At 42.3% G+C, this 21,267-nt stretch overlaps 2 protein-coding genes across 2 annotated transcripts in view; both read left to right on the forward strand.

Moving 5' to 3' along the window:
* SRP9 (signal recognition particle 9) overlaps window positions 1-8,611 on the forward strand; it is a 13,320-nt gene extending 4,709 nt beyond the window's left edge. Inside the window, exons 2-3 of the mRNA XM_017886969.1 lie at window positions 1,498-1,566; window positions 7,396-8,611. Coding sequence (XP_017742458.1) covers window positions 1,498-1,566; window positions 7,396-7,515 — 189 coding nt within the window. The 3' untranslated portion in view covers window positions 7,516-8,611. The remainder of the gene's footprint in view (window positions 1-1,497; window positions 1,567-7,395) is intronic.
* A 2,477-nt stretch (window positions 8,612-11,088) lies between these two features.
* Window positions 11,089-20,629, forward strand: LOC108538721 (left-right determination factor 2-like). The gene is made up of 3 exons (XM_017886953.1): window positions 11,089-11,094; window positions 18,590-18,714; window positions 20,383-20,629. Exons 1-3 carry the CDS (start codon window positions 11,089-11,091, stop codon window positions 20,627-20,629), a joined length of 378 nt encoding a protein of 125 aa, XP_017742442.1.
* Window positions 20,630-21,267: the final 638 nt, after the last annotated feature.

Below are 21,267 nucleotides of genomic sequence, written 5' to 3' on the forward strand. Positions count from 1 at the left end.
GATTACAGGCGTGAGCCACCGCGCCCGGCCGTTACTACTATTTATATCTGCTTAAATGCTTGATAAGTTCCCTTTCCTCCTTCACTCAGACAAATCACATATAGTGATACAACTTTTTTTTTTCAATCTCAGGAATGCAAAGACCATAATGGGGAAAGCTGTAGGTTGCAGTTCCATTAGCCCTTTTTATTTAGTTTCCATAATTGTCTTGAGGCCTCTGGTGCTAGATCGTAACCATTTTAAAATTATGTTTCTGAGGCTGGGCGCGGTGGCTCACGCCTGTAATCCTTCAGGTAGGCTGAAAAGGATCCTTTTAGAATAAATACCCCAAACATCTAAAGGCATTTTACTATAAACTGAAATGAGGTTAAAAAAAGAAATCAGCTATTTTAGTTCATTCCTTTGCTACAATTTATTTATTTAAGACTTTAAAAAGGTTGGATATTTTATTTGCAGACAGTTTGAAAAGAGATGTACTGAACATTCTCAAAACACATCCACATTCAGGGAATGTCTGTGAGACTTATAAGGTGGCATTTCTTGCCAATAAGAATATACACCAACACACCTAGCCACAGAGGAATGACAGGAAAAGGAGGAAAAACATTTAGCAGAAATGGCTAGTTAAAAAGACCAAATCCATTCCTTAGCAAACAGTGCTGCAGGTCAGTGCAATTCACACTTTCCATTATTCCACGGATCTTAGCAAGTGGATTCAGACTAAAATATTCAGCAAAATCAGGTTTTTATCATGAAGGCAGAACATAATGCATTATTACATAAAAGCAGAATTCTGCCTTGAAAAGAAGTCTCCACCAACAACTTTTCCAAAAACCAGAATAACTCCTATACTGAAGTGCCATGTTACACAATACTTTATGTTCAATATTCTACAGATTGCCAAAGCATTTAGTTATTAGCATATTCCTATAAGACATCTCTCAAGAACACTTCCATGAACATTATTTTTTTTCTTTCAGTGATGGATTCAAGCAGAGGGTATTGCAGTTTTTCCCTAACCAGTATCAGTAACTCTTGTTTAGCTAGCTGTTTTAAAAACTGCTAAGTATAGGCCAGGTGCGGTGGCTCACGCTGTAATCTCAGCACTTTGAGAGGCCAAGGGGGGTGGATCATGAAGTCAGGAGTCGAGACCATCCTGGCTAACACGGTGAAACCCCGTTTCTACTAAAAAATACAAAAAATTAGCCAGGCGTGGTGGCAGGCGCCTGTAGTCCCAGCTAATCGGGAGGCTGAGGCAGGAGAATGGCGTGAACCCGGGAGGCGGAACTTGCAGTGAGCCAAGATCATGCCACTGGACTCCATTCCAGCCTGGGGACAGAGCAAGACTCCGTCTCAAAATAAACAAAACAAAATAAAAACTGCTAAGTATCTACAAGCCAAAACAAAACATAAGTTTTTTTTTTTTTGAGACGAGTTAATTATTTATGAGAAATGTCATCTGTCTTCACTGTTTCTAAATATGTATTTTTGTTTCAGGCACGTGTGGTTCTCAAATATAGGCATTCTGACGGGAACTTGTGTGTTAAAGTAACAGATGATTTAGTTGTAAGTATACATGTTTATTTGTTACATACTTTCAGATTTGCTTGTTATTAGTTTGAAATTATTAGAGTTTATGGAGATTACCTGTTAGGATGCTTATTTTGCATTTCATTCAAAAATGAAGAACCTCATTCTAGCAGCTACTTTTATAGACCCTCAGGAAATAATTTAACCTGCTTTCTTAATGCGTTATGTCAAGTGTCGTTTAATAAGTGCTGTCTTCAGACCTTAAGCAACCGGAATGTAGAGACCAAACTGGATATAAGGGAGTAAAAGTTTCCTTTAAATGACAGTGTTTGAACACAAGTTACAGGCTTTATTCTTGTATTTCCTGCCCTTGATATGCTCACTCTTGTTACTTCCTCATATCCCATTCATTCCTTAACCCTCTGCCATCTGTTTTCTGCATATGGTATTCCACTGAAACTGCTCTTGGTGAGAGCACATCATCAGCTCCTTTATTTTCAAACCCAGTGGTCTTATTATTCGTATCTTACTTGGCCTCCTTGCTGCTTTTGATAGAGAACCCCACTCTTTCATAGAAATAATTATTTTGGCACTTGTGGCTCTGTTTTATCTTGGTCTTACTATTTATTCTGTGTTTCTATTGTTTCTTCTTTGCTTTTTTTTTATGTACCTCATATATATATATGTGCTTCTCTAGGATTCTGTCCTTGATTGTCTTTTCATACAGCTTCTGGAGCAGTTCATTTAGTTAAGTCTAATACTGCACCTATCTATGTCTACTTGCAAATGTGTGTTTAGCTCATATTCTTCTGACTAGCATCTGTACCTCACATACCCTCAAAATTCGTTTGTCTACAGTGGAGTTTATCATCTGTTCTTAAACTAGCTCTTCTCATGCCTGTAATCCCAGCACTTTGGAAGGCCAAGGCGGGTGGATCACAAGGTCAGGAGATCGAGACCATCCTGGCTAACACGGTGAAACCCCATCTTTACTAAAAATACAAAAAAATTAGCCGGACGTGGTGGCGGGCGCCGGTAGTCTCAGCTACTCGGGAGGCTGAGACAGGAGAATGGCGTAAACCTGGGGGGCAGAGCTTGCAGTGAGCAGAGGTGGTGCCGTTGTACTCCAGCCTGGGTGACAGAGCGAGACTCCGTCTCAAAAAAGCAAACAAACAAAAAAAACTACCTCCTCCTTCTGTTCCTACCTTCCTACTTTTAGTTGCATTATTTTCCACCTGGTCAGAAATCTGGGGATTTTTTTAATTAAAAAAAAAAAGTTTTTAGAGACAGGATATCACTATGTTGCCCAGGCTGGTCTTGAACTCGTGGCTTCAAGCAGTCCTCCCACTCAGCCTCCCAAGTTGCTGGGATTATACACATGGGCCACAGTGCCCAGCCCAGAGTGATTTCTATTTTTCTTTTTCTTTTTTTGAGATGGAGTCTCGCTCTGTTGCCAGACTGGAGTGCAGTGGCTCGATCTCTGCTCACTGCAGCCTCCACCTCCCAGGTTTGAGTGATTCTCCTGCCTCAGCCTCCCAAATAGCTGGGACTACAGCTGTGCACCACCACGCCCAACTAATTTTTTTTTTTTATTTTTAGTAGAGACAGGGTTTCACCATGTTGACCAAGATGGTCTCCATCTCTTGACCTCGTGATCCACCCATCTTGGCCTCCCAAAGTGCTAGGATTACAGGGGTGAGCCACCGCACCTGGCCTTTTCTTTTTATTTGTTTGTTTGTTTGTTTGACGGAGTCTCACTCTGTTGCCCAGGCTGGAGTGCAGTGGCACAGTCTTGGCTCACTGCAAGCTCTGCCTCCTGGGTTCATGCCATTCTCCTGCCTCAGCCTCCCAAGTAGGTAGGATTACAGGTGGGCACCACCACACCCGGCTAATTTTTGTATTTTTAGTAGAGATGAGATTTCACCATGTTGCCCAGGCTGATGTTGAACTCCTGACCTCAAGCGATCCACCTACCTCGGCCTCCCAAAGTGCTGGGATTACAGGTGTGATCCACCATGCCCAGCCCCGGAGTGATTTCTAAAAGGCAAATTTGATTGTTCTCCCTTGCTTAGAAACCTTTAAACTCCACCCTTGCATCCCCTCTAATCTCTGTAATTTCTGTATTACATAAGAACTCCTTTAATGTGCTGTGATGTGTTAGGCCTCAGTGCTTTTGAACATTCTGTTTCCTCCTTTGCAATATTGAATCCTACCTCTGCCCCTAATGTGGCCAGACTGCTGCTTATCTTTCAAAACCCCACTCGAGGATTGCTTCATCTCTTGCTTTTCATTTTGACTTTTTGTGCTGTATCACAATTCTTTTATCACATTTGTCTTTTTAATAGACTGCGCTTTAAGACAATAGAGATAGATGAGTAATATTCCTACGTGTTTTATTTCCATCGCCTGCTATGATGTCTTGACCCAGAGAGCACTCAGTAAACATTTTTAAAATACATTAGTTCTTTTTAAAAATGGTATAGAGTGATTTTTAAAATCACTTTTGTCTTTGGTCATATATTGTATTTGTGTTCAGGGTTCCATTATGAGATTGCATGAAGTTAGACCTTTTAGCGATTACCATGTCTTCTAAGAGCCAGTTTAATTTAGTGAGTAGCTGAACATGTGAAAAAGGAAGAGTGAATTGAAATGTAATATACTAGACATAGATTTAAGAGATGTGAATCCTAGCTTAATCATTTACTAGCATTTTGGCCTTGGAAAAGTTTAAGCCAAAAGTTTAGCCTTCTGGTCTCAATTTCCTCATCTGTAAAGTATCATAGTGATAGTAAAAAAATATGAAAGTATCTAACATTAGTGCTTACTGGTAGATTGAGTAAATATTTTCTTTTGTTTGTTGGTTGTTTTGTTGTTTCTTTTTTTTTTTTTTTTTTTTAGAGACAGTGTCTTGCTCTGTTGCTCAGGCTGGAGTGCAGTGGCTCACTGCATCGTCAACCTCCTGGGCTCAAGCAGTCCTCTCGCTTCAGCCTCCCGAATAGCAGGGACTACAGGTGTGCACCACCACACTCAGCTAATTTTTAAATTTTTTTTGTCTAGACAGGGTCTCATTATATTGCCCAGGCTGATCTGGAACTCCTGGACTCAAGCCATCTTTCTGCCTTAGCCTCCCAAACCACTGGGATTATGGGCGTGAACCACTCAGTACTTCTTAAATCTTGACATTCCACACTGAGAAAAATTTTAATTGTGATTGTCACAGAGTGGTTAGGTATACCTGCTGAAGAAAAACCCCTATGTCCTGTCTTAAAAATAGGGGAATAGGCCGGGCGCGGTGGCTCACGCTTATAATCCCAGCACTTTGGGAGGTGGGTGGATCATGAGGTCAGGTGTTCAAGACCAGCCTGGCCAAGACAGTGAAACCCTGTCTCTACTAAAAATACAAAAATTAGCTGGGCGTGGTGGTGGGTGCCTGTAATCTCAGCTACTCAGGAGGCTGAGGCAGGAGAATCGCTTGAACCTGGGAGGCAGAGGTTGCAGTGAGCCAAGGTTGTGCCACTGCACTCCAGCCTGGGCAACAGAGCTAGATTCCATCTCAAAAAAAAAAAAAAAAAAAAAAAAATAGGGGAATAACTGCAGAACAAATTTTAATACAAAAGGCCTTATCTCCAATTGATGGCTCTTTTTGCCTTGTTAATAATTAAATATAATTAAGGATCCATGTTCACTTTGACTTTTTTATAATCCCATGTATGCATAATTTTTCTAATCCCATAATTGATTTATAATACTGTCTTCTACGGACCTAAAATCTTTTTCTGTCAGAAACTTCAGTGAGAAGGTATGTATATTCTCTTGTAGCACATATGCTAAAATTTAATGATGAATATTAATACGGCCTTTTTACAAGATTGCTGCACAAATTTGTACAATGCGTGGATAAATTTTTTTTTTAAGTGAGTTGTTTAAAAGGCTGGATGAATTCAGATCAGTTGGGCATAATGAGGTTGAACTTCAAGTTATTTTAGTGACTTTTATTACAGGTACAGGATCATTAGTTCCTGTTGTTTAAAACTCATGTGAACCTTTAAGATGGGCTGAAGAAAAGTGGACCTATATTACAAAATGAGGGAAGGGCTACCGGCTTAAAATTGCTATTTCTGAAGATTCTACAACAGATGGCTTTATGACCAACCATAAGCAGATCTTAAGTATCTAGTGAAGAATTTAACTGCTAACAAGGAAGAATTTGGTTTGCTTTAAAAGTAGTATCTTCAAGCCTGGGCAACATGGAGAAACCCCATCTCTACTAAAATAGAAAAATTAGCTGGGTGTGGTTGTGTGTGCCTGTAGTCCCAGCTACTCAGGAAGCTGAGGATCGCTTGAGCCCAGGACACAGGTTGCAGTGAGCTGAGATTGTGCCACTATACCCCCAGCCTGGGCCACGGAGTGAAACACTGTCTCAAAAATACATATCTTCAGAAAATCAAGATTTTTTTTATTTTTATTTTTTTGAGACAGTCTCGCTCTGCCGCCCAGGCTGGAGTGCAGTGGCCGGATCTCAGCTCACTGCAAGCTCCGCCTCCCGGGTTTACGCCATTCTCCTGCCTCAGCCTCCCGAGTAGCTGGGACTACAGGCGCCCGCCACGTCGCCCGGCTAGTTTTTGTATTTTTAGTAGAGACGGGGTTTCACCGTGTTAGCCAGGATGGTCTCGATCTCCTGACCTCGTGATCCGCCCGTCTCGGCCTCCCAAAGTGCTGGGATTACAGGCTTGAGCCACTGCGCCCGGCCAAGATTTTTTTTATTTTTATTTTTTTGAGACAGAGTCTCACCCTGTCGCCCAGGCCGGAGTGCAGTGGCATAATCTCAGCTCACTGCAGCCCTGACTCCTGGGTTCAAGCAATTCTTCTGCCTCAGCCTCCCCAGTAGCTGGGAGTACAGGTGTACGCCACCACACCCAGCTAATTTTTGTATTTTTTTTTTTATTATTTTTTATTTTTTTTGAGACGGAGTCTTGCTCTGTCGCCCGAACTGGAGTGCAGTGGCCGGATCTCAGCTCACTGTAAGCTCCGCCTCCCAGATTCACGCCATTCTCCTGCCTCAGCCTCCGGAGTAGCTGGGACTACAGGCGCCCGCCACCTCGCCCAGCTAGTTTTTTGTATTTTTTTAGTAGAGACGGGGTTTCACCGTGTTAGCCAGGATGGTCTCGATCTCCTGACCTCGTGATCCACCCGTCTCGGCCTCCCAAAGTGCTGGGATTACAGGCTTGAGCCACCACGCCCGGCTAATTTTTGTATTTTTAGTAGAGACAGGGTTTCACCATATTGGCCAGGCTCGTCTTGAAGTCCTGACCTGGTGGTCTGCCCGCCTCGGCCTCCCAAAGTGTTGGGATGACAGGTGTAAGCTACCACTCCTGGCCAAGAAAATCAAGATTTATCTGGTTTATGTGTTGACCAGCTATACAGAGAATTCTAGATTTTTTTCTAAAAATTATCAAACCCCAATTTCACCAGTAGAAAAGGTATCTTAAGATTTCTGGGTTTTTTCCCAGCATAACTCAGTTACTTATGGCTGGGAGAAAATACCTAGGGAGATAATCTAATACCTAATTCTAAGCCTTGAGTTCTTCTCATCAGACCACAGTAGGATTTAACATTTAACATTTTTCAGAAGTTTCTGATAGACTTCATTTAGTTTTTTGTCCACAGCAGTGGCATTTAAATTACTATACTTTAAGATGTGGAATTGCTGGAGGCTTGGAAACTTGAGTGCAATTTTCGACCCTCCAAGGAGAATAGAGCAAAACAGTGGTAGGAAAAACTCAAAATTTTACCCAATTGTATGTTTTCTACATTGTCAATATCTAGTTGTATATAGTTAATGTGTACTTCTAAAATTTCTGACAGTGTTTGGTGTATAAAACAGAGCAAGCTCAAGATGTAAAGAAGATTGAGAAATTCCACAGTCAACTAATGCGACTTATGGTAGCCAAGGAATCCCGCAATGTTACCATGGAAACTGAGTGACTGGTTTGAAATGAAGACTTTGTCGTGTACTTAGGAAGTAAATATCTTGAAATAGAGAAAGTGTTGGGACAGAAAGTACTTTATGTAACTAAGTGGACTATTCAGAAGCTTAGAGGTCATTTTTTGTAATTTTCTTTTTAATGTTTACTTTAGAGAGCTAGGGATGCAAATGTTTTCAGTTAGAAAGCCTTTATTTACTTTTGGAAATTGAACAAGAAATGCATCTGTCTTGGAAACTTTGCAGATTATTTGATGTTAGGTAAAACATGTAATTGTTTCTCTGGCAAATTTGTATCAGTAATTTGAAAATGAGATATTAGAAAAAAATTCTTCTTAAATTTAGTTCATCTTTAAAAGAACATTAAATATAACCATTTTGTTGGATCGATGTATTTCTTTTGGAGCATAAAATGTATGCTGTTGTGACCAATAAATATAACATATGGAAATTGGAATTAACTCCACACCATAGTATGCATTGTTATGCATATGGTGCACCTAATTATGTATACCAGTGTAGTCTCAATTATATCTAAAAGTAGTTGTGACTAACAAGTATGCTTTGCCTTATTTCCACATTTAAACTACCTTTTAATATAAGGGATTTGTAGTATCAGCTTGTTGAGCAATGACTTTGAATCGAGTTTTCAGTGATCAGAAGCAGCAGTTATTTGAGTGCATGAATGGAATAACTATAATGTAGTGAAACCACCATATTACAGAAATATTTACTACATATTTTCCATCTGTAGTTTCTCAGAAAGGCTATGGATTAGTTGAACTGTCAAATCTTGCATACTTCTGTGACACCCTTGCCCGTTTTCTCTAACCAAGGTGTTAGGTGTGACTGTCACAACTGTTAATGTTTTCCGGTAAACTAGAAGTATAATATTATTTGATAATTATATTTGTACCCTAAATTTCACCACCTAAATGTAATGTTGATTCCCAAGAATGAAATGAAGGCACTACATTGAAATATGTTTTGTATAAATTTGTCATGTTGAACAACATTTTAGCATGGTAAGTTCCCTTAGCTATATGAATTTTGGCATGTTTCAGAGAGATCAGTAAATAAAATATTACATAAAATATATTGTTTGTGTTGAAGTTTTTAACTTTTCAGAAATTGTTGATTTCTGAGCTGGGATATACTATATTCATTTAGTCCAAAATGAGCCTAGTAATGCTGAAAGCAAATTTTTTGTTTCTCAGTACTTTATATTACATGACTTTTTCCGCACTATATGTTAATGGCAAATTTGTTTTCTTGAATTAGAAAAATAACATCAAATAGTATAGGATTATTTTGGCTTTTTGTTTTTTTTCCCCAGAATTAATGGGATCACCATCAGGGAAGGATAGAGGTTTGACCTTCTTCCCTACAGAGATGACCTGAAAAGGAGAGACCGGCATTTGGGTTATTTGAGTCCTGGTAGCTTGTAACAGAATGGTTAAGAACAGACATTCCAAGTCAAGACTGCCTGGCTTTCAGTCCTGGTTCCACTATTTCCTAACTCTGTGGTCTTAGACTAGATACTTTTCTAAGCCTTCATTTTCATCTCTGGAAATAGGGCCAACAATAGTACTTCCCTTGTAAGACTGTTAAGATTAAACATCATGATCCAAGGCTGGGCACAGTTGCTCACGCCTGTAATCCCAGCACTTTGGAAGGCTGAGGTGGGCGGATCATTTGAGGCCAGGAGTTTGAAACCAGCCTGGCCAACAAGGTGAAACCCCATCTCTACTACAAATACAAAAATGAGCTGGACACAGTGGCACACTGTTGGGGTGATCAGGCCCCACACCAGGCCATGGGGCCTACAAAGTCCGGTAGGGTCAAAGAAACGAGAAAAGACAAGAGTACATAAAGTGAGCCAGGGCACGGTGGCTCACTCCTGTAATGCCAGCACTTTGGGAGGCCAGGGCGGGCAGATAATGAGGTCAGGAGATCGAGACCATCCTGGCTATCATGGTGAAACCCCATCTCTACTAAAAATACAAAAAACATTAGCCAGCCGTGGTGGCGGGTACCTGTAGCCCCAGCTACTCGGGAGGCTGAGGCAGGAAAATGGCGTGAACCTGGGAGGTAGAGCTTGCAGTGAGCGGAGATCGCACCACTGCACTCTAGCCTGGGCGACAGACTGAGACTCGGTCTCAAAAAAAAGAAAAGTGCATAAAGTGGATCGAGGGATCCAGTGCTAGATTGGAGGTTGTGAAGACCCCAAGCTCTGGGAGCCCACACTATTTATTGGTGATCAAACAAAGAAGCAGGTGGTGGGGACGTAAGGGTAAACAGGTGAGGGCGTGAGGATGTGGGGGTAGAAAGGTAGTGGTGCATTAAGCATAGATGTGACAGTTTAGCATTTCCTTTGATGCATACAGAATATGCTCTGCTGCTTGAGATAATGGAGGACATGTTTATAAGTAAGACACAAGGAACCAACAAGTCTGTGCACATTCCAGAGGCTATGAGGGGTTTTATGCCCTGGGCTTAGATTGTGGTGTGGCAGGGCAGCCTTCCACCCTTTGGCACAGAGCTTGGTGTTAAAGGCCACGAGGGGTTTTAGACCCTGGACATCTTTCAAGACTCTTAGATTATGACAGTCCTGCCTCAGCTCTTCTACCAACATGTTTCCCTTGTTTGCAAAACCACCACAGCTATCATTACTTGTTCTCGGTGGGGGCTTTCTCTCCAGATGTGGCTTCCACGTCTGCAGACTATATAAAGACAACACAGATTAAAAGCACAATCATTATTGAAATCACAGAGCCTCCAAGTGTCTTGATCCATTTTAGCAGGTTAATAGCTGCTAATCCATCTGCAGCTCCTTCAAGCACTTCAGTTCCTGGCATTAGTGTCAAATGTGCCTGAGAGGCTTGAAGTACTTGTTCCTTCAGTTTTGCAATATCCAAAGATAAATTTCCAGTATGACCTTTTAAATGTCTCTTAACTATTTCCCACTCATGCTCTGTTTCATTATACAGATGACGAGTAATGTAAAAATCAGGTATTTCAATCACATTGCATTTGAATTTTACTTTTTTTTTTTTTGAGACGGAGTCTCGCTCTGTCACCCAGGCTGGAGTGCAGTGGCCGGATCTCAGCTCTCTGCAAGCTCCTCCTCCCGGGTTTACGCCATTCTCCTGCCTCAGCCTCCCGAGTAGCTGGGACTATAGGCGCCCACCACCTCACCCGGCTAGTTTTTTGTTTTTTGGTTTTTTTTTGTATTTTTTAGTAGAGATGGGGTTTCACCTTGTTAGCCAGGATGGTCGCAATCTCCTGACCTCGTGATCCGCCCGTCTCGGCCTCCCCAAGTGCTGGGATTATAGGCTTGAGCCACCGCGCCCGGCTGAATTTTACTTTTTAAACTTACAATACAATCTCCCATTCAAAGCACTGTCTGAAGGAGATCATTAATTTGGTTAACTATTTGAGTTTGAGAGTTCCATAATTTTGTGGAATTATTTTGCCACTTATTGACAAATTTAACAGTTTGTACAGATGAATGTAGAGCCACACCGGCTATTGCAGTAGTAGTAGTAATAGCGATGAGGCAAATTATAGCAACTATGAGAGTAACTATAAATCTTTTGAATGGGATAAAAGTTTTCTAANGCACTGTCTGAAGGAGATCATTAATTTGGTTAACTATTTGAGTTTGAGAGTTCCATAATTTTGTGGAATTATTTTGCCACTTATTGACAAATTTAACAGTTTGTACAGATGAATGTAGAGCCACACCGGCTATTGCAGTAGTAGTAGTAATAGCGATGAGGCAAATTATAGCAACTATGAGAGTAACTATAAATCTTTTTGAATGGGATAAAAGTTTTCTAAGGATTTCAGTTACTATATGAATGGATGGAGATGCCTCCCACAGTCTATTTAAAGACATAGGCATCCAGACTCCTTCCCTGGCTTTAATTATTAGGATAGTCTGATTTTTATTAAAAGTTGAACTAATACAGGTAAACAAATGACATTCGGGGCATGAAATAAAGTGTGTAATTATATCAAGAGTAACATTTCCTATTGCTAGCACAAAAGGTGGCCGGACACAACTTTGAATCCAAAAAGTCCTGTTAGAAGGAAAAGAAAGCATATTTAGTTTTACCTCCCTCCCCTTTATACTTGTTATATTTACCCTCCCAAATTTTGATTGGACATTGATCCATAGCTAACTTCCATAATTCAGAATGTTCCTGTCCCATGGCAGGAGACACCATTTTTGGACTAGGTGCGACAATGCCAGTGGGACTCCGTATGATTGGGACCTCAGCTTTTGTCTGAATATATTGTGTATGATTTAATTGCCAGTGGTTCCATTGGTTTATTACATTTGTTTTACAAGAAGGCCTTCTGGTGCAATTTTCTTTCAAGATCCCCTTAGGGGACTAATTAATGACAATTCCACAGGAATTATTTTTTAGCACCTCAGCCTTACTTGCTATACAATTTTCCCAAGTCCAGGCATCCACACCTTTAAACAAAACTCTATTTTGTTTATATTTGAACTTATTCAGATGGAACTGCAGGGTTTTAGGATGGGAATGATTATATTTTAAACCATGCCCCAGAATCACATGCAAAGCAGCCCATGATTTATTTTTTCGGGGAATACTGCCAACCAGGCCTGTGTGTCAATCTGTAAACCTCCAACAGCAGGTCCCAGGCATATTGGGAGATATTTATATTCTATGGATATATTTATTTTTACCCCTTCCTTACTAGGATGCATTGGCCCTCGGTTATCTATGGGCTCAGGCATCCAGGTACTGTCATTGGTGTACACCTCAATAACAGGGTCCGTCCAACTCTCAGACCTAATTAAAGGAGGAAATGGGACATACGCCCAATAAGTGAAATTCTGAGTTGCTCCTATAGTAGGGATGCTTACCGCTATGGTGAGTACCACCCGCATGGCCACCATCAGGTTACTAGTTGTTTTTAGTTTGTTCTGTGTTTTCAAGTTGTCCTTTGCCATCTGCGCCAACTTCTTGATTTGTCCCTATGTTGAAGAATTTGCCTGATGACTACTCTCGGTTTTCTCCTTCATCTCTGAGATATTTATTTGTGCCATCACTCGTATCAGGAGTTTTGGCCCTTCCCAGAGTCCTGTCTTCCTGCTGTAGCTCATGATAGATCTTCACATGTTTGGTGGGCACCCATACAGGCACCCGATTGTCACCCAGAGAGACACAAGCAAATCCTCTTCCCCATACAATTATCTGCCTTTTGATTAAGTTTAGTTAAAGGGCCAGGGAGGTTAGTATGTGCTTTTATATGAGTAATATAAAAAGGGGAATGCCTTTGTTGTACTACTTGCTGTAAAGAATGAAATAAAAGATTAAGTTGTCATTAGTCACATTTGGAATTAAGGCACATTTGATATTTTGTGTGGCTTGCACTACATAGGCTGAATCAGAAACAATATTTGCTGGCTGTTTAAAAGTTTTTAGTACTGTAATTACAGCCATAAGTTCAGCCCTTTGAACAGAAGCAAAGTCAGTTTGAAAAACTTGCTGTTGAGGTCCTGCAAATGAGATTTTCCATTATTAGATCCATCAGTGAAAACAGTGATGGCCCCTTCAATAGGAGCTTTTTGAGTATTGGAAGGCAATATCCTTGATGTTAATTTAAGAAGTTGGAATATTTTGGATTTAGAATAATGATTATCAAGAATGCCAATAAAACCTGCCAAATTAACTTGCCACTATAAGCTTGTTGAATGTGTTGTTTGTTTAATGGAACTATAATTTGATTTGGATCGTATCCCATTAACTTCATTGTGCACAGCCTTGCTTGTCCTACTAGTACAGCAATTTGATCTAAGTATAGAGTGAGCGTTTAGTTGTATTGTGAGGTAGAAAAAGCCACTCAACCAGATAATTCTGTTGAACAATAGCTCCTGTAGGTGAATGTTTAGTAGGAAAAACTAAAAACTGTAATGGCTGCATAGGGTCAATTCAAGTCACTTGTGGCTGTTGAATTTTTTCTCCAATTAATTGAAGTTCCTCTAATGCCTCTTAGGAGGGGAAACATTTACTATTTAAGTTAGAATTACCTCGTAAGGTAGCAAAGAGGTGAGACATAGCATAAGTAGGAATGCCTAAAGTGGGATGAATCCAATTAATGTCTCCTAACAATTTTTGAAAATCATTTAGAGTTTTTAAATCATCTCTTCTAATTTGAACCTTTTGAGGCTTAATAGTACTTCATTCTACTTTCATTCCTAAATACTGAAAGGGAGTAGAAGTTTGGATTTTATTGGGGGCTATGATTAATCCTGCTGCAGTCACAGCCTTTTCCATTTGTTTGTAGCATAGCATTAATTCCTCTCTAGTTTCAGCTGCACATAAAATATTATCCTTTAACTGGCTTAACTTTTCTGACATAAGTTTGACAAATAGTCGGACTATTTAACATGCCTTGTGGCAGTACTTTCCAATGGTATCTGTCTGCTGGTTCTTTGTTATTTATCGCAGGAACAGCAAAAGCAAATTTTTCATAATCTTGGGTAGCTAAAGGAATGGTAAAGAAGCAATCTTTTAAATCTATCACTATGAGAGGCCAGTACTTTGAGATCATTGTTGGAGAAGGCAGCCCTGGTTGCAGTGCACCAATGGGTTGAATTACAGCATTTACAGCCCTCAAATCTGTTAATATTCTCCATTTCCTTGATTTTTTCTTAATAACAAACACAGAATTCCAAAGAGAGAAAGTAGGCTCTATGTGTCCCTTTTGCAATTCTTTCTGTACCTATTCTTTTAAAGCCTCCAGTTTTCCTTTTTCAGCGGCCATTGCTCCACCCAAACCAATTTGGCAGTTAACCAAACAAGAGGCATGCGAGCCACAGGCTCAGCAATGGCTGCTCCTAAAAATGATACCCTAATCCAGTTCGATCTGTTTGTCCTTTTAGTTCTAAAGGTTCTGGTTGGCCATTTTCATTTTTTCCCAGTCCCTTCCCCAAGAGATACCCCATTTTTCTCATCATTTGTTTACTGTTATCACTATACTGATCCATAGGAATAGATATTTCAGCACCCCATTGTTGTAATAAGTCTCTACCCCGTAGATTGACAGGAATAGGTATAATAATAGGTTGAGTTGTCCCTTCTTGGCCATCCGGCCCTTGGCATGGCAAAATTAAGGAACTTTGAAAGCTTCTGAGGCAGCTCCTACTCCAATAATACCAATGGATGCCTTTTGTTTTGACCAATGCTGGGGCCATTGATTCAAACCAATAATAGAAACATCAGCTCCAGTATCTACTAACCCTTCAAAGTCCTTTTCTTGAATACTTACTGTACAAATAGGTCTTTTGTCAGACACTTGATTAACCCAATATACAGCTTTTCCTGCTGGATTCATACTACCAAAGCCTCTTATTCTTTTTACTATACTGCTTCCCAGGTTTGCATAAGGTAACAGTAACAACTGAGCAATTCTTTCTCCTGGGGAAGCAGACCATGGAATTGAGGAACTAATAACTTATTGAATCTCTCTGGTATAATCAGCATCAATTATTCCTGTATGTACAGTGACACCTCTTAAATTTAAGCTAGACCTTCCAAGCAATAGACCAACTGTTCCTGAGGTTAAAGGGCCCCTAACTCCTGTAGGGATCTTCTTTGGTGGCCCCCCAGGAAGAAAGCAAACAGGAACTGTGCTGCAAAGATCTACTGCAGCACTGCCTGCTGTGGCGGGGGACAATTGTACGTTTGTAAGGGCGTTGACTGTGCCAGATATGCCTCGGTTTGTTGAGGGGCCCGAGGCAGGCTCCTCTTCCCGTTTCCCCAAAGAGGTTGCCCATCTTTGCTAAATTTAGAATGATACTGATTTGCCCAGTGATTGCCTTTCTTACACTGGGGACATACACTGGGACTTTTCTGTTCATTGATGGTAATAGTTTTTGACTTTTGATTTCCATTTCTACATTCCTTTTTTGTGTGTCCAAATTGCCTACAATTAAAACAAGATCCTGAGAAACAGGGCATATTTTTTCCCACCTTTAATTCAGCCATAGCTTGAGCTAAAAGGGTAGCCTTATGTAAATTACCCCCAATGCCATCACAAGCCTTAATATATTCAGCCAAATGAGCCTTTCCTCTCATAGGTCTAATGAAAGAAGGATATTTTTTCCCTGTAACATTTATTTTTTTCCATGCCCTTTAGCACACAGTGCATAACTGAACAATGGCAACATTTTTCATTACTGCTTGATTATCTAATTGGCCTCAATTAGGGCCCAACCCCATTAACTGTTCAAAGGAAACAGGCACAGGCGGCTGTGTTTGTGTTTTCTCTTGCCTGAGTTTGAACATCATCAGCCCACCAAGTTTTAAACTGTAAGTACTGGGATGGAGTGAGAACAGATTTTATTAAAGTATCCCAGTCATATGGTATTAATCTATTATCAGGAGCCACATTTTTTAGTAAAGTTTATACAAAAGGAGAAATTGGTCCATATTGTCTAATGGCTTGTTTAAATTCCTTTAATGACTTAAAAGTGGCCCAGTTAGCTATATGTTGTCCTCCTTGTTGGGTTATAGTAATAGGAAATTGCCATGCTTCTAGGACTCCTTCAGCTCTAGCCTTCTGAATAAAATTTTGTATGGCACCACCAATTGCGGCAGGTTTTAATGTTGTAACTACCAGAGTGGTAAGTTTTACAGCTAATTCATCTCACCCATTATGGGGAGAGGGAGGAGGTGGCCATTCACTTAATTCAGCAGGTGGAACCGACGGGCTAGTAAAATACACTTTTTCAGTTTCCCTTTCTTTAATTTCCTCTGGTTCCTGTTCCTCACATTCAGAATCTGAAGTTAATTTTTTACACTCATCTGCCTGTTCCTCATCTGAATCTGCCTCACCATCTGTTTGAAATGGCTCAAGAGCTGCGTTTATCAGCGCCCACACTGACCAAACAGAAACGGAATTTTGGCTCCTTTATGTGCCTTTTTTAAATCTCTGCCAATTCTTTCCCATTCATCCAACTCCATTGTCCCTTGTTCTGGGAACCGTGGGCAAAACTGATCTACTGTACTAAAGAGTGTTAATAAATGTTGAGTACTAACATTCACTCCCCCTCTCCGTAATAAATGCCTTAGAAAGTTCAAATAAGCAGAATGTTTACTTTCATTTTGTCCCATTGTTACCCTGGTTCTTTCGAGCGCCCAGCTTACCCACCGAGCTCCTTTCAGTCCTCAGGTTTCCTTTGATGATGCGTCCTCCACTTCCACATGCTCTAGCGTTCCCTCACTGGGGTCTTCATAGCCCCACGCTGGGCACCAGAAATGTTGGGGTTATCAGGCCCAACACCAGGCCGTGGGGGCTACAAAGTCCGTCAGGGTCAAAGGAATGAGAAAAGACAAGTTAAGTGCACAAAGTGGGTGTGGGAGGCCAGCGCTAGATTGGAGGCTGCGGAAGGCCCTGAGCTCTGGAGCCCACGCTATTTATTGGCGATCAAACAAAGAAGCAGGTGGTAAGGACATGAGGGTAAACAGGTGAGGGCGTGAGGATGTGGGGGTAGAAAGGTAGTAGGGCATTAAGCATAGATGTGATAGTTTAGCATTTCCTTTGACCCATATAGAATATGCTCTGCTGCTTGAGATAATGGAGGACATATTTACAAGTAAGACACAAGAAACCAACAAGTCTATGCATATTCCAGAGGCTACGAGGGGTTTTATGCCCGAGCCCTGGGTTCCGTCCAAGCCACAAGGAGTTTTATGCCATGGGCTTAGATTGTGGTGTGGCAGGGCAGGCTTCCACTCTTTGGCACAGAGCTTGGTGTTCCAAAGGCCACGAGGGGTTTTAGACCCTGGACCCCAGACATCTTCCTAGACTCTTACACATTATGACAGATAAGCCAGTCCTGCCTCAGCTCTTCTACCAACAGCGCATGCCTGTTGATCCCAACTACTTGGGAGGCTGAGGCACGAGAATCGCTTGAACCAGGGAGGCGGAGATTGTAATGAGCCAAGATCACGCCACTGCACTCCAGCCTAGGTGACAGAGCGAGACACTGTCTCAAAAAAAACAAAAAAAAAGCATGATCCATTTTAAGCTTTTAGCACAGTGCCTAGAATATAGTAAAGATCAATAAATTATACTTTTTTTTTTTTTGAGATGGAGTCTCACTCTGTCACTCAGGCTGCAGTGCACTCATGTGATCTTGGCTCACTGCAACCTCCACCTCCTGGGTTCAAGGAATTCTCTTACCTCAGCCTCCCAAATAGCTGGGACTACAGGCACACTACCACACCCAGCTAATCTTTGTATTTTTAGTTTTTGCCATGTTGACCAAGCTGGTCTCGAACTCCTGGCCTCAAGTGATACACCTGCCTTGGCCTCCCAAAGTGCTGGGATTACAGGCGTAAGCCACCATGCCCGGCCTAGCAGGCTTTTATTTATTTATTTATTTTTTGTAGAAATTGACATGCCGATTCTAAATTCATATGGGAAAGTAAGGGACCACGAATAGCTAAAACAACTTTGCAAAAGAACACTTTTGCAAAAAGTTGAAGGACTAACACTACCTTCCTTCAGGTCTTATTACATAGCTACGGTTATTCAAGATAGCATCAAGGAAATCAAGTAGATCAATGAAAAAGAACAGAACCCAAAAACAGACCCACATATATATGGATAACTGATTTATTAAATATATCAAAAGGCCCAGGCATGGGGGCTCACACCTGTAATCCCAGCACTTCGGGAGGCTGAGGTGGGTGGCTCACTTGAGGTCAGGAGTTCCAGACCAACCCTGACCAATATGGTGAAACCCTGTCTCTACTAAAAATACAAAAATTAGCCAGGCATGCTGGCACATGCCTATAATCCCAGCTACTCAAGAGGCTGAGGCAGGAGAATTGCATGAACCCAGGAGATGGAGGTTGCAGTGAGCCAAGATCATGCCACTGCACTCCAACCTGGGTGACAAAGCAAGACTCCATCTCAAAAAAAATAAATTAAAAATAAATTAAAAATAAATAAATATATATATATATATCAAAAGTGGCCGGGCATGGTGGCTCACGTTTATAATCCTAGCACTTTGGGAGGCAGAGGGAGCACCTGGGCCCGCTGGCGTCCGGCGCCCACAGATTGGTCCGCTTTGCCTCGCAGGGGGCGCCGGCCGGGCTTGGGGAGCCCCAGCTGGAACTGCACACGCTGGACCTCAGGGACTATGGGTAGGTGCCGGACTGTGCAGACCAGAGACAAGCAGCCACTGGGTGGTCCGGACCCCCGTCCCCAGGACTGTCTGGGGTACCGGATGGTGGCGGTGGGCGAGCGGTGGGGGGAGCGTGGTGCAGACTGTCCCAGGATGCCAGCGATTGCCCACTACATGTCAGGGTTTGTAATGGTAGAAATTGTATTATTGGCCAGGCGTGGTGGCTCAGGCCTGTAATCCTAGCACCTTGGGAGGCCAAGGTGGGTGGATCACCAGGTCAGGAGTTCGAGACCAGCCTGACCAAATGGTGAAACTCCGTGTCTACCAAAAATACAAAAATTAGCCGGGCGTGGTGGCGCGCGCCTGTAATCCCAGCTACTCAGGAGGCTGAGGCAGGAGAATCGCTTGAACCCGGGAAGCAGAGGTTGGAGTGAGCCGAGATCACACCACTGCACTCCAGCCTGGGGGACAGAGCGAGACTCCATCTCAAAAAAAAAAAAAGAAAAGAAAAGAAAAAAAAAGAAAAGAGAAAGAAATTGTATTATTCAGGCCAGGCGCATGGCTCATGCCTGTAATCCCAACACTTTGGGAGGCTGAAGTGGAGGATTGCTTAAAGCCAGGAGTTTGACACCAGCCTGGGCCACACAGTGAAATCCTATCCTTAAAAAAAAATTTTTTTTTAAGTTTGAAAAAAACGACAAAAAAAAAAAAAAAAATGTAAGGCCAGGTATGGTGGCTCACGCCTGTAATCCCAGCACTTTGGGAACTGAGGCCAGCGCATCACCTGAGGTCAGGAGTTCCAGACCAGCCTGGCCAACATGGTGAAACCCCATCTCTACTAAATATACAAAAATTAGTTGGGCATAGTGGCGGGCACCTGTAATCCCAGCTACTTGGGAGGCTGCAGCAGAAGAATTGCTTGAACCCAGGAGGCGGAGGGTGCAGTGAGCCAAGATCGCAACATTGCACTCCAGCCTGGGCAACAAGAGCGAAACCCTGTCTCAAAAAAAAAAAAAAAAAAAAAGAAATTGTATTATTCATTTTATTTAAAATATCTTTGATAATTTTCAATGGATTTTTATGTTGCCATTGACTCATATACACTTTATTGTAATCACCTACTTTCACTTTATCCTTCTCCGTGATTAAATTTTTGAAAAATCCTAGCTTTAGCGGTTACTAGGGGAGATGAGCTTCCCTCCTGCTTTGGTGAATTCTTTCCTTATGGACAAGTTAGCTCTCTGGAGCAGACAGGGGCTGCATAGCACAGTGGTTAAGAGGCGGCCTTGGAACCAGTCGGCCTGGCCTCCATCTAGCTCTGCCTTCCACTGGCTGCAGGTCCTCTGGCACGTCACCAAACACCTCTGGGTATCAGTGGCCTCAGGTGGAATGGGGATAATGTTGGAACCTACCTGAGGATGAAACGCAGACATCACCTGAGATAATACATGTGAGGTACCTAGTTCAGTGTCCGGTCTGCTAGGAGACCTTTAATTAATAGTAGCTGATTTAATCATTTATGTTTCAGATATGTTTATTCATTCATCTTCTCACAAATGTCCAGCTTTTAAAACAGTGACAGCTGGATCATAAATCTCCCTCCCAGGTGTCCACTGAGCTGTGCCCCAGGCCTTCTGACCTCAGCCTTCCCAGCTGACCTCTGACCCTGCTCTCCTTGCCCACACAGAGCTCAGGGCGACTGTGACCCTGAAGCACCAGTGACCAAGGGCACCTGCTGCTGCCGCCAGGAGATGTACATTGACCTGCAGGGGATGAAGTGGGCCGAGAACTGGGTGCTGGAGCCCCCGGGCTTCCTGGCTTATGAGTGTGTGGGCACCTGCCAGCAGCCCCTGGAGGCCCTGGCCTCCAAGTGGCCGTTTCTGGGGCCTGGACAGTGCATCACCTGGGAGACTGCCTCACTGCCCATGAGGTGATTGTGTCTGCTGGCCAGAAACAGCCAGTCTTAATTAAAATAGAGAATTCTTGGGCCAGGATGAGCAGAAAGTTTGGAGAACAAAAGAAGGTGGCTAGTGGTGAACCTTATCCTGAAGTGTGCAGGGTGACAGTCAGAAGCTTAAAACTCCAGCCACAGGCCCTGCATGTGGCCTCCTAGCTGTAGTCTGTCAGCCGAGATCGTGAGGATGCTGGTGGTTGAAAGAACTGCACCTCTGAGCAGGTGAAGGGAGGAGCTAAGGAGGGGTGATGGCAGAGGCTATGGGGCAGGTTTTCTAACGATGAAGGACTGGGGATCAACGCTCTCACAGAAGTCAAAAGAGCCCCAGCAACCACCTGCCTGGGCCCTGAGCTTCCTCCAAAGCAGGAGGGGATTCACTAAGAGGTTGCTCCCCTGGCATTGAACTCAGCGTCCTATACTGGTCCTCACCATGAAGACCCCCAAGAGTGCTTCAGACCATTGCTTCTCACATTCTCTGTTTAAAGACACTAATTTGTTTTTAAATTTCCCACTATGTCACGGACCAATATGTTTGTTAAATATACTAAAAATGAATTGCTAGAAAGATGAAATTAAAAAGACATACACCGACAGGTGCAGTGGCTCATGCCCATAATC

This window comes from Rhinopithecus bieti, unplaced genomic scaffold, assembly GCF_001698545.2.
Source record: "Rhinopithecus bieti isolate Rb0 unplaced genomic scaffold, ASM169854v2 scaffold_15336, whole genome shotgun sequence".
In the NCBI taxonomy this organism is placed as follows: domain Eukaryota; kingdom Metazoa; phylum Chordata; class Mammalia; order Primates; family Cercopithecidae; genus Rhinopithecus; species Rhinopithecus bieti.

Bases quoted from the DNA above. Each gene is read 5' to 3' on its own strand.
- LOC108538721 (XM_017886953.1), top strand. The intron at 18,715-20,382 runs GTAGGTGCCGGA...TTGCCCACACAG, and splicing joins CTGGACCTCAGGGACTATGG to AGCTCAGGGCGACTGTGACC.